General features: G+C 38.7%; 1 protein-coding gene across 19 annotated transcripts in view; it reads left to right on the forward strand.

Moving 5' to 3' along the window:
• The window catches only part of IFT81 (intraflagellar transport 81), a 299,226-nt gene that overhangs the window by 222,923 nt on the left and 58,995 nt on the right, over nt 1-17,308 (forward strand). For 18 of the 19 annotated variants that reach the window (XR_014827279.1, XR_014827280.1, XR_014827281.1 and 15 more), the window contains 3 exons: nt 12,339-12,425; nt 13,845-13,916; nt 13,999-14,084. Coding sequence is in view for 13 of the 19 variants with exons in the window: in XM_084996213.1 (XP_084852339.1) it covers nt 12,339-12,425; nt 13,845-13,916; nt 13,999-14,084 (245 nt within the window). In the remaining 6 variants the exon portion in view is untranslated. Of the gene's footprint in view, nt 1-5,816; nt 5,949-12,338; nt 12,426-13,844; nt 13,917-13,998; nt 14,085-17,308 lie in introns of those variants that run through there. The other variant, XM_021073045.2, reaches the window with a different exon arrangement.

The raw sequence follows: 17,308 nt of genomic DNA on the forward strand, positions 1-17,308 counted from the left end.
TCCTACATCCATTTTGAGAATCTGTCATTTAATTGGTGAGTTTAGAGCCATTTACATTTATCCTTACTAGTGATATATTGGGATTTATTTCTATTTGGTACGTTCTATTTACTGTGCTTTTTCTTTGCTATTTTTTCCTCTCTCCTACCCTCCATTGTACCAATCTTATTTTCTTTCTTCCCTTTATTTCCTTTTCTTTTTTTATATTTATTTTTTATTGCTCAGTGAATTTTATTACACTTATAATTATACAATGATCCTCACAAACAAATTTTATAGCATTTCCATCCCAAACCCCCAGTGCATCCACCCCACTCCGCAACCTGTATCATTTGGAAACCATAAGTTTTTCAAAGTCTGCAACTCAGCATCTGTTCTGCAAAGAAGTTCATTGTGTCCTTTTTTCAGATTCCATATGTATGTGGTAGCATATGATGTTGGTGTCTCATTGTATGACTGACTTTACTTATCATGATAATTTCTAGGTCCATCCGTGTTGCTAAAAATGCTGGTATTTCGTTGCTTTTTGTGGCTGAATAACACTCGATTGTGTATATTTACCACATCTTCTTTATCCACTCCTCTGTCAATGGACATTTAGGTTGTTTCCATGTCTTGGCTATTGTAGAGTGCTGCAGTGAACACTGGGGTACATGTATCTTCTTGAGACATGGTTTTCTCTGGATAAATGCCCAGGAGTGGGATTGCTGGATCATATGTAATTCTGTTTTTAGTTTTTTGAGGAATCTCCATACTGTTTTCTGCAGTGGTTGCACCAATTTACATTCCCACCAACAGTGTAATAGGGTTCATTTTTCTCCACACCCTCTCCAGCATTTATTGCTTGTAGACTTTTTGATGATGGCCATGCTGGCTGGTGTAAGGAGGTACCTCAGAGTGGTTTTGATTTGCCTTTCTCTCATAATGAGTGATGTTGAACATCTTTTCATGTGTTTTTTGGCCATCCGTATGTCTTCTTTGGAGAGTTGTCTGTTTAGATCTTCTGCCCCTTTTTTGATGGGGTTGTTTGTTTTTTTTGGTTATGGAGCTGCAGAAGGTGTTTATAAATTTTGGAGATGAATCCCTTGTCAGTTGCTTCATTTGCAAAGATTTTTCTCCCATTCTGTGGGTTGTCTTTTTGTTTTGTTTAGGGTTTCCTTTGCTGTGCAGAAACTTTTAAGTTTAATTAGGTCCCATTTGGTTTTTTTGTTTGTTTGTTTGTTTGTTTGTTTTTACTGTCATTACTCTTAAGAGGTGGATCTGAGAAGATATTGCTGTGGTTTTTGTTGGAGAGTGTTTGGCCTGTTTTCCTCTAAGAGATTTATAGTGTCTGGTCTTATAGCTAGGTCTTTAATCCATTTGGAGTTTATTTTTGTGTATGATGTTAGGGAGTGTTCTAATTTCATTCTTTTCCATGTGGCTGTCCAGTTTTCCCAGCACCACTTATTGAACAGGCTATCTTTTCTCCATTGTATATTCTTGCCTCCTCTGTCATAGATTAGTTGGCTGCAGGTGCGTGGGTTTAATTCTGGGCTTTCTATCCTGATCCACTGATCTATATTTCTGTCTTTGTGCCAGTACCATACAGTTTTGATGACTGTTGCTTTGTAGTATAGTCTGAGGTCAGGGAGCCTGATTCCTGCAGCTCCATCTTTCTTTCTCAGGATGTCTTTGGCTATTCTGGGTCTTTTGTGCTTCCAAACAAACTTTAGAATATTTTGTTCGAGCTCTGTGAAAAAGGTCCTTGGTAGTTTAATAGGGATTGTGCTGAATCTGTAGACTGCCTTGGGTAGTATAGTCATTTTGATAATATTAACTCTTCCAATCCAAGAGCATGGTATGTCTTTTCATCTGTTTGTTTCACCTTTGTTATCTTTCATCAGTGTCTTATACTTTTCAGAGTACTATAGGAGTCTCTTTAGGTAGGTTTACTCCTAGGTATTTTATTCTTTTGGATGCAATGGCAAGCGGAATTGCTTCCCTGATTTCTCTTTCTGATCTTTCATTGTTAGTATATAGAAATGCCATCAATTTCTGTGTATTAATTTTGTATCCTGCAACTTTGCCACATTCACTGATGAGCTCTAACAGTTTTCTGGTAGCATCTTTAGGATTCTCTAGGTACAGTATCATGTCATCTGCAAATAGTGATAGTTTTACTTCTTCCTTTCCAATTTGGATTCCTTTTATTTATTTTTTTTTCCTTCTCTGATTGCCATGGCTAGGACTTCCAAAACTATGTTGAATAGCAGTGGCAAGAGCAGACATCCTTGTCATGTTCCTGCTCTCAGCAGGAATTCTTTTAGCTTTCCACCATTGAGAATGATGTTAGCTCTGAATTTGTCATGTATGGCCTTTATTATGTTGAGGTAGGTTCCATCTATGCCCACATTCTGAAGGTTTTTTTTTTCTTTTTTTTTGTATCAGAAATGGGTGTTGGATTTTGTCAAAGGCTTTTTCTGCATCTACTGAGAGGATCATATGATTTTTATTCTTCAGTTTGTTAATGTGGTGTATCACACTGATTGATTAGCAGATATTGAAGAACCCTTGCATCCCTGGGATAAATCCCACCTGATCATGATGTACAATCCTTTTAATGTATTGTTGGATGCGGTTTGCTAGTATTTTGTTGAGGATTTTTGCGTCTGTGTTCTTCATGAAATTGGCCTGTAGTTTTCTTTTTTTGTGGTATCTTTGTCTGGTTTTGGTATCAGAGTGACGGTGGACTTATAGAATGAGTTTGGGAGTGTTCCTTCCTCTGCAATTTTTTGGAATAGTTTTAGAAGGATAGGTGGTAGCTTTTCTCTAAATGTTTGATAGAATTCGCCTGTGAGGCCATCTGGTCCTGGACATTTGTTTGTTGGCAGTTTTTAAATCACAGTTTCAATTTCAGTACTTGTGATTGGTCCATTATCTTTTCTATTTCATCTGGTGTAGTCTAAGAAGATTGTACTTTTCTAAGAATTTGTCCATTTCTTCTAGGTTTTCCATTTTATTGGCATATAGTTGCATGTAGTAGTCTCCTATGATCCTTTATATTTCTGTGATGTCGGTTGTAACTTCTCCTTTTTCATTTCTAATTTTATTTATTTAGTTAGTTTTGCCTTTTTTTTTTAGAGCCACACCTGAAGCACTTGGAGCTTCTGAGGCTAGGGGTCTAATTGGAGCTGTTGCCACCAGCCTAAGCCAGAGCCACAGCAACACCAGATCCGAGCTGCATCTGTGACCTACACCACAGCTCATGGCAACACCAGTTCCCTAACCCACTGAATGAGGCCAGGGATCGACCTACAACCTCGTGGTTCCTAGTCGGATTTGTTTCTGCTGCACCACAACAGGAACTCCCATTTCTAATTTTATTGATTTAGTCCTCTCTTTTTTTCTTGATAAATCTGGCTAAGGGATTATCAATTTTGTTGATCTTTTCAAAGAACCAGCTTTTTGTTTCATTGATCTTTTCTATGGTTTTCCCCATTTCTATTTCATTGATTTCTGCTCTGATCTTTATGATTTCTTTCCTTCTACTAACTTTAGGTCTTGTCTGTTCTCTCTTGAGCTGCTTTAGCTGCTTTAGATGTAACGTTAGCTTGTTTATTCGAGCTTTTTCTTGTTTCCTGAGGTGGGCTTGTATTGATATAAACTTTCCTCTTAGAACGGCTTTTGCTGCATCCCAGAGGTTTCGGAGTGCTGTATATTTGTTGTCATTTGCTTCTAGGTATTTTTGAATTTCATCTTTGATTTCTTCAGTGATCCATTGGTTGTTTAGTAGCATGTTGTTTAGTCTCCACGTGTTTGTGTTTTTTGCAGTTTTCTTCTTGTTGTTGATTTCCAGTCATATAGTGTTGTGGTCGGAAAAGATGCTTGATATGATGTAAATTTTCTTAAAGTTATTTACCGAGGCTTGATTTGTGGCCTAGGATATGATAAATTTTAGAGAATGTTCCACGTGCACTTGAGAAGAATGTGTATTCTGTTGCTTTTGGATGGAATGTTCTATAAATATCTGTAAGTCCATCTGGTCTAATGCTTTAGGGCCTGTGTTTCCTTATTGATTTTCTGTCTGGATGATCTGTCCATTGCTGTAAGTGAGGTGTTGAAGTCCCCCACTATGATTGTGTTATTGTCAATTTCTCCTTTTAAGGTTATTACCAGTTGCCTTATATATTGAGGTGCTCCTATGTTGGGTGCACATATATTTACAATTGTTATATCTTCTTCTTGGATTGATCCTTTGATCATTATGTAATGGCCTTCCTTGTCTCTTAGAATATTCTTTATTTTAAAGTCTATTTTGTCTGATATGAGTATTGCTACTACAGCTTTCTTTTGATTCCTGTTTGCATGGAATGTTTTCTTCCATCCTTTCACTTCCAATTTGTATGTGTCCCTAGAAGTGAAGTGGGTCTCTTGAAGACAGCATATATATGGATTTGTTTTTGTATCCATTCAGACAGTCTATGTCTTTTGGTTGGGGTATTTAGTCCATTTACACTTAAGGTAATTATTGATATGTATATTCTTACTGCCATTTTATTAACTGTTTTGGATTTGTTTTTGTTGCTTTTTTCTTCCCTGATTTGATGACTATCTTTAGTGTTGTATTTGAGTTGATTTTTCTTATTTGTGTGTGTATCGTTTGTAGATTTTTGGTTTGCATTTACCCTGAAGTTTTGATATAGGAGTCAATATATATACAGGATTGTTTTAAGTTGTTGGTTTGTTTCCTACTTGCAAGTGCCTCTGCAGTGTCCTGCATTTGTACCCTCCTCTTCTCATAGTTTCTGATTTTGGTAGCATATTTGTGCGTGGATGATTTCCTACCTTTACTGTATATATATGCCTTTACTGGTGTGCCTTGTCATTCATGGTATTTTTGTTTCTGGTTGCGGCCTTTTCTTTTCTGTCTAGAGAAGTTCCTTTAGTATTTGTTGTAAAGCTGGTTTAGTGTTGCTGAATTCTCTTAGCTTTTGCTTATGTGTGAAGCTTTTGATTTCCCCTTCAAATCTGAATGAGAGCTTGCTGCATAAAGTAATCTTGGTTGGAGCTTTTTTCCTTTCATCACGGTATATTGTGCCACTCCCTTCCGGCCTGCAGAGTTTCTGCTGAAAAATCTGCCAGTACCCTTATCGGGGTTCCCTTATATGTTATTTGTTTCTTTTCCCTAGCTACTTTCAGTATTTTCTCTCTGTCTTTAATTTTGGTCAGTTTGATTAATATGTGTCTCGGGATGTTCCTCCTTGGGTTTATTTTATATGGTACTCGTTGTGCTTCCTGGATTTGAGTGAGCGGTTCCTTTCCCATGTTAGGGAAGTTTTTGGCTATTATCTCTTCAAATATTTTTGCTGTCCCCTTCTCTCTCTCTTCTCCTTCTGGCACCCCTATAATATGGATGTTGGTGCATTTAACATTGTCCCAGAGTTCTCTTAGACTTTCTTCATTTCTTTTCAATCTTTTTTCTCTTTTCTGTTCTGCATTCGTGATTTCCACTAATCTGTCCTCCACCCCACTTATTTGTTCTTCTGCCTCCTGTATTCTGCTATTGGTTGTTTCTAATGAATTTTTAATTTCAGTTATTGTATTTTTCATCTCTGCTTGCTTAAGTTTTAAATCTTGTATTTCTTTGCTCAGTGTTTGCTATAAATTATCAGTCTTTGCCTCCAGTTTATTTCCAATGTCTTGAATCATCTTCAGCATCATCAGTCTAAAGTCTTTTTCCTGGAGGCTGATAATCTCCTGATCACTTAGCTGTTTTTCTGGGGTTTTTTCTTTCTCCCTTATCTGAGTTATAGTTCTCTGCCTTTTCATTTTTATAGGTTTTTGGTGGTCTCTTTTCTTCAAACAATAGAGATGTAATCTCTCCTACTTCTGATGTCTGCCCTCCTTGTGGCTGAAGTTGGTACGGGGGCTTGCTGTAGGCTTCCTGATAGGAGGGACTAATGCCTGCCCACTGGTAGGTGGAGCTGATTCCTTTCCCTCTGGTGGGTGGGGCTTTGTCTTTGGGTGAGATTAGAGGAAGCTGTGTACCTGGGGGTGTTTTAGACAGCCTATTTACTGAGGGGTGGAACTGTGATCCTACCTGTATTATTGTTTGGCCTAAGACTTCTCAGTGCTGATGGATGGGGCCAGATTTTCCCAAAATGGCCACCTCTAGAGGAACACATGCTGATGAATATTTCTGAGAGCTTTGCTTCCAATGTCCTTCCCCCACAACAAGCCACATTCACCCCCTATTTTCCCAAGAGATCCTCCAAGAAGTGCAGTCAGGTCTGACCCAGATTCCTATGTAGTCTCTCCTTTGCCCTGGGACCCAGTGCATGTGAAATTCTGTGTACACCTTTCAAGAATGGGGTCTCTGTTTCCCCCAGTCCCATGGAGTTCCTGCACATAAGCCCCACTGGCCTTCAATGCCAGATGCTCTGAGGGCTCTTTCTACCAATGCCAGATTCCCAGGTGTGGGGACCTGAGGTGGGGCTCAGAACTCTCACTCTTAAAGCTGACCCTCTGTGAAACAGTTACTTTCCAGTCTGTGGGCTTCCCACCTGGCAGGTATGGGGTTGCTTATATCATATAATCGCCCCTCCTACCTCTTGATGTGGCCTCCTTTTTGTCTTCTGGAGTAGAATATCTTTTTGAAAGTCCATTTGGTTGAAGGTTGTTCAGCATTTGGTTGTAGTTTTGTTGTTTTTATGAAAGAAGGTGAGCTCCAGCCCTTCTATTCCACCATCTTAGCCATCTTCCTCCTTTTCTTTTGCTTTTTAGGGCCACATCCATAGCATATGGAAGTTCCCAGGCTAGAGGTCAAATCAGAGCTACAGCTGCCAGCCTATGCCTCAGCCACAGCAATGCAAGACCCAGGCCACATCTTCAGCCTAACCACAGCTCACGGCAACACCGTATCCTTAACCCAGTGAGTAAGACTAGGGATTGAACCCACATCCTCATAGATCCTAGTCGCTGAGCCATGGAGTGTACTCCCCCTTTATTTCCTTTTCTGCCTTCTCCTATTCTGATACTGTTTACTTTTAAATTTTAACATTTTTTTCCTGCCTAAAGTTAATCAGCATGTTCTGAACAATACAGGGACCTCAGAATAATTTGACACCCTCCTCTGCCTTACACCTGTGTTATTTTATTTCCATTTAATTTCTTCATCTCTAAAAGCTGTTGTCATGGTGGTCATTACTGTTGTAATGACTACTTCAAATAGTCATTTCCTGTTTAGATTTACCTGCACATTTAGCAGTTCTCATCATTGCTTTCTTGTACTTTATTTCTTCCCTCTGGATTCATTTTCTTTCTCTTGAGATTAAATTTCCTTATTTTGTTTTCTTTTAGTAGTAACCTCAGTAAAGAATCATTACTCTAAGTAAACCACCTTCATTTTTCTTCTTAAATAGTGGCTTAGAAAAATATTATTTTCATTGCTTCTGGGTTTTCTTTTTGTATTGAAGGATCTGCTATCAGTTTAATTCTCATTTTTTTAGGTAATGTCTTCCTTATAGTTGGTTTTCTTTTTTTTGTTATATTCACTAGTTTGTTTTATTATTTAGAGTCGACGTGTAAGTAATATCACACAGTATTTGTCTTTGACTTATTTCACGAAGCATAATGCCTTCTGAGTCCATCTATTTTGTTGTAAATGGCAAAAAATCATTCTTTTTAATGGCTGAGTAGTATTCCAGCCATGTGTTTTTCCATTCATCTGTTGTTGGATTCTTAGGTTTCATATCTTGGCTATTATAAATAGTGCTGCTGTTAACAGTGGGGTGCATATATCATTACAAATTAATGGTTTCATTTAATTCAAGTATATATTTAGGAGTGGAATTACTGGATCATGTGGTAGTTACATTTTTAGTTTTTTGAGGAACCTCTCTAGTGTTTCCCACAGTGGCTTCACCAGTTTACATTCCCACCAACAGTGTACCAAGGATTCCCTTTTCTCCACATCCTTGCCAATATTTGTTATTTATGGTCTTTTTTTTTTTTGGTAAGATTTTTATTTTTTCTATTATAGTAGATTTACAGTGTTCTGTCAATTTCTGCTGTACAGTAAAGTGACCCAGTTTTTTCCCACATTATCTTCCATAATGTTCCATCACAAGAGACTAGATATAGTTCCCTGTGCTACATAGTAGGATCTCATTCCTTATCCACTCCAAATGCAATAGTTTGCATCTGCTAACCCCAAACTCCCAGTCCATCTTTTATGGTCTTTTTTGATGATAGCCATTCTGACAGATTTGAGTTTACATCTCATTGTAGTTTTGATTTGCATTTCTCTGATGATTAACAGTGTTGAGCATCTTTTCAGTGTCTGTTGACAATCTGTATGCCTTCTTAGAGAATATGCTTATTCAGGTCTTCTGCCCTTTTTTCAATCAGGATGTTTGTTTTTGTCTTTTTAGGGCCACACCTGTGGCATATGGAGGTTCCCAGGTTAAGGGTCCAATTGGAGCTGTAGCCACCGGCCTATGCCAGAGCCACAGCAGCACAGGATCTGAGCCGTGTCTGTGACGTAACACCACAGCCATGGCAACGCCGAATCCTTAACCACCTGATCAAGGCCAGGGATCGAACCCACATCCTCATGGATGCTAGTCGGTGTCATTAACTGCTGAGCCATGACAGGAACTCCATGTTTTTTTTGATATTGAATTGTATGAGCTGTTAATGTATTTGGACTGTTAACCCTTATCAATCATATTATTTGTAAATATCTTCTCCCATTCAGTAGGTTATCGTTCATTTTGTCAATGGTTTCCTTTGCTGTACAAAAGCTTTTAAGTCCCATTTGTTTGTTTTTGCTCTTATTTCCTTAGCCTTAGGAGACAGACCCCCCACAATACTGCTATAATTAATATCACAGAGTGTTCTGCTTTTGTTTTCTTCTAGGAGTTTTATGGTTTCTGGTCTTACATTTAGGTCTTTAATCCACTTTGAGTTTGTCTTTGTACATGGTGTAAGAAAATGTTCTAATTTTGTTATTTTATATAGCTGTCCAGTTTTCCCAGGACCACTTATTGAAGAGACTATCTTCCCCATTGTTCTCCATATTCTTGCCTCTTTTGTCATAGATTAATTGACCATAGTACATGGGTTTATTTCTGGACTCTCTATTCTGTTCCATTGATCTTTGTGTCTGTTTTTGTGCCAGTACCTTGCTGTCTTGATAACTGTAGCTTTGTAGTATAGTCTGAAGTCAGGGATATGATACCTCTAGCTCTGACCTATTTTTTCAAGATTTTTTTGGCTATTTTTTTGGTTTCCATACAAATTTTTAAATTATTTGTTATAGTTCTGTGAAAAGTACTATTGCTATTTTGATAGGGATCACCTTGAATCTGTAGTTCTAGTTGTTGTCTAGTTTCACTACCTGATGTAAGTATAGATTGGGGGGTGGATTTTTTTTTTTCATTTAATTTTTTTGAAGTATAGTTGGTTTACAATGTTATACTAGTTTTAGGTGTATAGCAAAGTGAGTCAGTCATACATGTAAATATATCCATTCTTTTTTCCTGTATACTTTATTACAAATTATTGAGTAGATTTTCCTGTGCTATACAGTAGGTTCCATTTTATACAGTAGTGTGTATGTGTTATTCCCACACTCCCATTTCTTCCATCCCCCTAATTGTTCCACCTATGGTAACCATAATATTAGTTTGAAATCTGTGTTTTTTCCATTTTTTAAATAAGTTCTTTTGTATCATTTTTTATTAGATTCCACATATAAGTGATATGTATTTTTCTTTCTCAGATTTAGTTTTATTTGCTCTTCTGGAATCTGTGCTTTTTGTCCTCCATTCATTTTGAAAAAAAATCTACATAATATCTTCAAATATTCTCTCCCCTGATCTTTCTAGTCTGTTCTCCTATTAGATATATGTTAGACATATTTATTCTCTTTCCTATTTTTTTTTTTGTCTTTTTGCTTTTTAGGGCCGTACCTGCGGCATATGGAGGTTCCCAGACTAGGGGTCCAATCGGAGCTACAGCTGCCATCCTACACCACAGCCACAGCAACATGAGATCCGAGCCACGTCTGTGACCTACACCACAGCTCACGGTAACACCGGATCCTTAACCCACTGAGTGAAGCTAGGGAGATCGATTCCACAACCTCATGGTTCCTAGTTGGATTCATTTCTGCTGCGCCACGACAGGAACACTCCATGTTTCCTATTGTTTCACCTCATCTTTGTATTTTCATTTTTTTATCTCTCTGTGATGAATTTCGGATAATTACTTCAGTTCTGTTTTCTAGTTCATTCTTTTATCTCCTGAGCTGTGTCTAGTATTATATTTATGTCATCTACTTAGTTTTTAATTTCAATGACTTTTTTTCATTTTTGTCTATTTTTTTACTTACCATTCCTTTTTTAATCTTCTGTTTTCAGATCCTCATTATTTTAAACATACTTATTTAGTAGACTTGTTTCTAGTATTCAGAGTTGATAGAGGTGTAATCCTGCTCTGTTTTATATCTTCAAATTCTTACTCATAATGGATTGATTATTTCTTATATGTTTATAGTTTTCAACTGTGAGCTTATCATTAGTAGGATTTTGTCTCTTCAATCCTGACAGCTAGGATGGAGGGTGTGTCCCTCAAAAATGGTTTTGCACTTGTTCTGCCAGGTGTTTTAGGAATATCACAAACTTGGAGCTAACTTTGAGTTAAATATCAGCTTGGGAGTTCTTAGACCATGTAGGTAAGGTAAATGCAAACCTCAAATCTTCCTGAGGACAGGCCCCTTTTTTTCATCAACCACTGAAGCAGCACAGCTGCATGTACTGATCAGTTTGGCCATCAGACTCACCAACTAAAAAAAAATATATATATATATATATATATATTTTTACCTATTGTAGTATCTTCATCTCATTGACAGGCCTAACAACTACCCAAATACATAGCCTCTGTTGCCCCTTCTCCCACTGGAAGTGTATATGACTGTCATCCATGAGAGCCTTAGATAGATATCTGTAGGTTGCTTTGATACATAAAAGCCACAGCTCCTTTTTCCTACCAATCTGTTACACTGTGCTAATCACCCCAAAGCAGATGCAGTCCCACACAACAATGAAAGCATCACACATCCCTTTATGTTAACTCTCCTATCCCCCAGTAAACTGTGCTGTGTAAAACAAAGGTCATTCCTAGGCTGGTCTGATCACTCAGGGCCTGGTGTTAACCCTCTACTCACAGATTTCCAGGTTGAATAACAGTTTTACAGTGGGGTTCTTAGTTCTAACCTCCCAACCTGCACAAGCCAAAGGCTTTGTCTTTTGCTTTGCCTGGACCTTATAATCATTTTGTTACCAGGACTGACTCCCCACACCTTTCACCAAGGGTAGCCATAGGCTGTCGTTCTTTGTTTCTAGCCCTGATAATTCCTTTTACTTCCCTGAGAGTTCAGTTAGCTCTGGATTTGGAAGGATATTTGCACTACCTTGTCGAGCATCTGTAGATACTTTTAGCATTTCTAGGTGTCAGTAGCAGAAATTCTTCAGATTATCTATTTCAAAATGTTACATTAGAAGAAAGTGTGAAACCATTTAAACATCCCAAATTCAAATTCTAACATCTCTTTCCAGCAGTATAATCTTTTCAAGGTACTTGTCCTCCCTGAACTTTCTCCAAGCACAATGTAGGGATATTAATACCTCCCTCAAGGCTTGTTGAGATTAGTTATTATAAGGGGTAAAGCTCAAACTCCCTACCATGGTTTACAAAGTTCTGATCAGGCCTCTGCTGAAATCTTCAGCCTCTTCCCATACTTCCCGTAGACTATATACACATCCTGAACTGAACTTTGAGCTTCCAAGACTTTATACATAGTGTTCCTTTTTTTCTGAACATTCCCCTCCTCTTGTTCCTTCTCCATAACTATTCTTACTAATCCTTTGTACCTCATCTTAGGTATCAGTTTCTCCAGGAAATTGTCCCCACTGATCCCTAAGCCTGGGTTAGGTCCAGGGAGAGTCCCATGTGCTCCTGAACGCCTTGCATTCATCCATCATACCACTCAGCTTATTTACTTGTCTCAGCATTACTTGAGAGGAAGGGATTTTGGCTGTTTTTTCACTGTTGTATCCCCAGCTTCTAACAGAGTCTGGCACACAGCTTACTTAATACATGGCAGCTATTGTTTTTATCAGCACCTTCATCTGTCATAATTCTCAAATGTCTGATTGTTGTATAAATAACTCATAAGTATGCCAAGAAGCTTAGAGTTAAGTTACAAGACTGACAAGGGCATGTATTGTTTCATAGCCACATTTTAGGCCTTTGTTTTTTACTTGTTCAATCAATTACTGTTTTCATACTAGGAACTAACCCAGGAGTGTGATGAAAAGAAATCCCAGTATGATAGCTGTGCAGCAGGCCTCGAAAGCAATCGGTCCAAATTAGAACAGGTAAGAAGAGTTTTTATTTTAACAACTTGGCAGAGAAGTTCTCTTGTGGCTCATCAGTTTAAGGATCTGGTATTGTCACTGCAGCAGCTTGGGTCACTGCTGTGGTGCAGCTTTGATCCCTGGCCCAGGAACTTCCATATGCTCTGGGCATGACCAAAAAAACAAAACAACTTAGCAGAAACTGCCTATGCATGCATATTTCACTATACCAATGTCAAAAGATTCCCAAATCTTTATCCTCATCTCCTGAGTCTATCTAAGCTCCAGAGATCTTTATTTCTTCAAACTTGATGTGTACACGCTAATTCTCTATCTGACCCCTACTGCCAGAGTCCAGGCCCCCATCATGTCTTTCTCAGACTCCCACAGTAACCCACCACCTCCTCTCCCCCTTGCACACTTGCTTTCCTAAGTTTATTCTCCATAGGACAGCCAAAAAAACCTATATAACCTTTAGGCCACCCTCCATTGGCTTCTCATTTCACTTAAAAATCCAACTTCAAAACTGAGGTCTACAAGGCCCTGCTACCTGCTTCATGAACTTCATATCCATGTGCTCTACTTCTCATCCACAGGACCCAGCCACACCAACCTTCTTCTTGTACTTCAAACAAGCCGAGCTTATTTTTATCTTGGGGCTTTTGCTATGCTCTTCTCTCTCTGGGGTACTCTGCCCCCAGCTCTTTGCCTTGATCTCCTTTTCACCTTTCAGGTCTCAGCCTAAATGTTACCTCCTCCTAGATCTGATCACCTAACATTGCCCACTATCACATTCTGCTGCGAATTTTCTTTATAGCACTTATCCCCATCTGAAACTACCTTCATTACGTGTTTCCTTGTTTATGTCTGTTTCCTCTGCTTGAATGAGAGCAAGGACCTGTCTTGTTCTCTCCTCTGTCCCAAGCACCTAGCACAGAGTTGGGCACACAGTAGGTACTTAATAAGTAACTGGGAGTTTCCATCATGGCTCAGCAGAAATGAATCCAACTGGGAACCATGAAGTTGCGATTCTATCCCTGGCCTCGCTCAGTGGGTTAAGGATGCAGTGTTGCCCTGAGCTGTGGTGTAGGTCACAGACACGGCTCGGATCCCACATTGTTGTGGCTGTGGCGTAGGCCGGTAGCTGTAGCTCCGATTAGACCCCTAGCTGGGAACCTCCATATGCCGTAAGTGCGGCCCTAAAAAATAGCAAATAAGAAGAAGAAGACAAAAATTAATAAGTAGCTGAACTTTTAAGTTTTGGAGTGATATGAGTAGTCTCTAGAAAAGTTTGCAACCTAGTCTATTATAAACAAAGTTTCAGTCACAGAAGAGGAAGTAAGTGACTCTGATGGTATTTCTTTTGTTATAGTTTAGTCATCCTTTCTGCATCTGATTATTCTTCTGATAATGTTGCCCATTTAAACTTATAAAATTTAGGAAGTCAGAGGACTCCGTGAAGAATGTCTTCAAGAAGAAAGTAGATACCATTATACAAATTTTATGATTAAGGTAAGACAAAGAAAGTGGATCAAAAACTTCTGAAATTTTTCTGTATCAGGTACTTAACCTAAAACCTAGTCTTTCCACTTAGAACCTAGAAGTACAACTTCGTCGTGCTACTGATGAAATGAAAGCATATGTCTCTTCTGATCAACAAGAAAAAAGAAAGGCAATTAGGCAAGTAATTTTGTTGTCTTTGTGCTGAGTTATTTAATGTTTTCATCTATAGAAGTTTTATAAATAAGATGGAATTATGTAAATTCAGAATACTTAAATAAGTAAATACTAAGATATTATTTAAGAGTAAATCTTATTAAACATATTCTAGATAGCCCAGCCCTGCTAAGTAGGAATACATATAATTTTCTTGCTTGGTTGCTTCTTTATTGTGACAAAAGATATGTAACATAAAATTTGCCTTTTTAACCATTTTTAAGTGTATAATTCAGTAGCATTGATTATTGAATTATCCACAATATTATGCAAACTTCACCAGTATATATTACCCAAAATTTTTCATTACCTGAAGCAGAAACTCTTATAACCATTAAGCAGTTGACGTCCATTACCTCCTCCTTAGGAATACATACAATTTCATAGTTGCTTTTTTTATATGCACTAACATTGGTCTATTTTTAAAGTCCAGCATGGCCTGGACTCTGGTCATCTGCCTGCTTGTTATTCAGTGTGAATGACTGCATTTCAGCTAGAATTTGTGTGATTGCATTATGCCAGCCTTTAAAACAAAGAAGAGTATGTGAATACCACTAACCCTTATGTGATGATTTTTTTTCTTTTTGTAATCCTAGCTTGCAGCATACTATAAAAAATCAAATGCTGCCTTAAAAAAATACATTTATAGGAGTTCCCATTGTGGCTCAGCAAATTAGGGACCCAACTTAGTCTCCATGAGGATGTGGGTTCGATCCCTGGCCTCACTCTGTGGATTAAGGATCCAGCTTTGCTGTGAGCTGTGGTGTAGGTTACAAACACCTCCCAGATCTGGTATTGATGTGGCTGTGGTATAGGCCAGCAGCTGTAGCTCCAATTCAACCCCTATCCTAGGAACTTGCATATGCTGCAGGTGTGGCTCTTAAGGAAAATTAAAAAAAAAAAAAAAAAAAAAAAACACGGGAATTCCTGTCATGGCTCAGCTGAAACAAATCCAACTAGTATCTATGAGGATGCATTTTCAATCCCTGGCCTCGCTCAGTGGGTCAGGGATCCAGCGTTGCCATGAGCTGTGGTGTAGGTTGCAGATTCAGCTTGGATCCCAAGTTGCTGTGGCTGTGGTGTAGGCCAGCAGCTGTAGCGCTGATTCGACCCCTCACTTGGGAACTTCCGTGTGCTAAGGGTGTGGCCCTAAAAAGCCAAAAAGAAGGAAAAAAAAAAGCATTTATAATTGAATTACTAGCTTTGATAAAATGCAGGAATCAAAGAGGATAAACTTTCTTTGCCCCCATCATAATTCAAATGTTTTGCTTTTATCATTCAGTGAGACATCAAATGAAGTATAGGATTCACATTTCTTCTAGATTACAGTTGAGTTTTTAGTGACATATACATAAATATTACAAAAAGGACTCTAAGAAATAGAAAACTTAGCTTGGTTTTGAAACACCATCTGCAAATTTAATTTTATTTAAAGAGGCAGCCTGTTTTTTATCAAAGTACTCTAGAAAGTCTCATAAAATTTTGTTTCTAACCTGGTACTTCCAGTTCCTAGTTTTGTGGCCTTGGCAAATCACTTCCTCATCTATAAAATAAGAACAACATACACCACAGAGGCTCAAGTTAAATATAATGTAGACAGCAGTATTTTGGAAATGATATAGTATGAGTACCTGGAGAGCAAGGATCCTGTCTATCCATTTTCTTCTTAAAACCCCAGGGCATGCTTGGTACATAACAAGTGCTCTGTAATTACTTCTTGAACAAATTCATTGAATAGGAGTTCCCGTCGTGGCGCAGTGGTTAACGAATCCGACTAGGAACCATGAGGTTGCGGGTTCGATCCCTGGTCTTGCTCAGTGGGTTAAGGATCCAGCGTTGCCGTGAGCTGTGCTGTAGGTTGCAGATGAGGCTCAGATCTCTTGTTGCTGTGGCTCTGGTGTAAGCCCAAGGCTACAGCTCCGATTCGACCCCTAGCCTGGGAACCTCCATATGCCATGAGTGTGGCCCTAGAAAAGGCAAAAAGACCAAAAAAAAAAAAATTCATTGAATAAATTAAAATTACATATTAGTGTTATGGGAAACCAGCCTCTCCCCAATGATTTCTTGATAAAATGTAAACGGCAGTTCTAAAACAATTTGGACTTTCTTCAGGCCTAGGGTAATAAATGAATTATCTAAAGCTGTCTGAATTATAAGCATACAGTCTTCTTGAGTAATATTCATTTACATCCTCCTTGCTGTTTTTCATGCGAAAGCTAGAAAGGCAAACAGTTTGACTTAGTGTCTCATAAATGTCAAGGGCACAATCAAAGTTCATTAAGATATGTCTCTTCCTTTCCAACCTTATTCCTGTGCACGAATTCTACCTTAACTTCAGCTCTATAAGGACCTCACTTCTGATTGCCATTCTCTCTCATCTAATCACATTTTTTTTTTTTTTTTTTTTGTCTTTTTGCCATTTCTTGGGCTGCTCCCGAAGCATATGGAGGTTCCCATGCTAGGGGTCGAATCGGAGCTGTAGCCACCGGCCTACACCAGAGCCACAGCAACTCGGGATCCGAGCTGCGTCTGCAACCTACACCACAGCTCATGGCAACGCTGGATGCTTAACCCACTGAGCAAGGCCAGGGATCGAACCCCCAACCTCATGGTTCCTAGTCAGATTCGTTAACCACTGAGCCACGATGGGAACTCCACATCTAATCACATTTGCCTCACTTTTTGCATGAGTGCAAATCTTCCTTCACTCAAGCTGTCAGAGTTTCTCTTTGCAGTGTATGATTTTTTTAGATTCCCAATTCCATGTTGTTTAATTTCTTCATAAGTGCCACTGTGTAGCTTTACACAAAAATAGAATCTTTTTCCATCCAAATTTGAAGACTAAAAAGTCTCTTATCATTGGTTCTTTTGTCCCATGTTCCTTTGTCCTCATCCTCAGTCTTTTTTTTTTTTTTTTTTCTTTTTAGGGCCATACTCAAGGCATATGGAGGTTCCCAGGCTAGGGGTCTAATCAGAGCTACAGCTGCAGGCCTCCATCACAGCCACAGGCCTCCATCACAGCCACAGCAATGCAGGATCCAAGCCATGTCTGCGCAGACCTGTACCACAGCTTATGACAATGCCAGATCCTTAACCCACTGAGCAAGGCCAGGGATCGAACCCACAACCTCATGGTTCCTAGTCAGATTCATTTCCGCTGCACCACAATGGGAACTCCCTGTCCTTAA

The sequence above is a fragment of the Sus scrofa genome, chromosome 14 (assembly GCF_054392235.1).
Source record: "Sus scrofa isolate SSC_HxYL_T2T_F1_AM1 chromosome 14, Sscrofa_HxYL_maternal_Yorkshire_Landrace_v2.0, whole genome shotgun sequence".
NCBI classification, from domain to species: Eukaryota; Metazoa; Chordata; class Mammalia; order Artiodactyla; family Suidae; genus Sus; species Sus scrofa.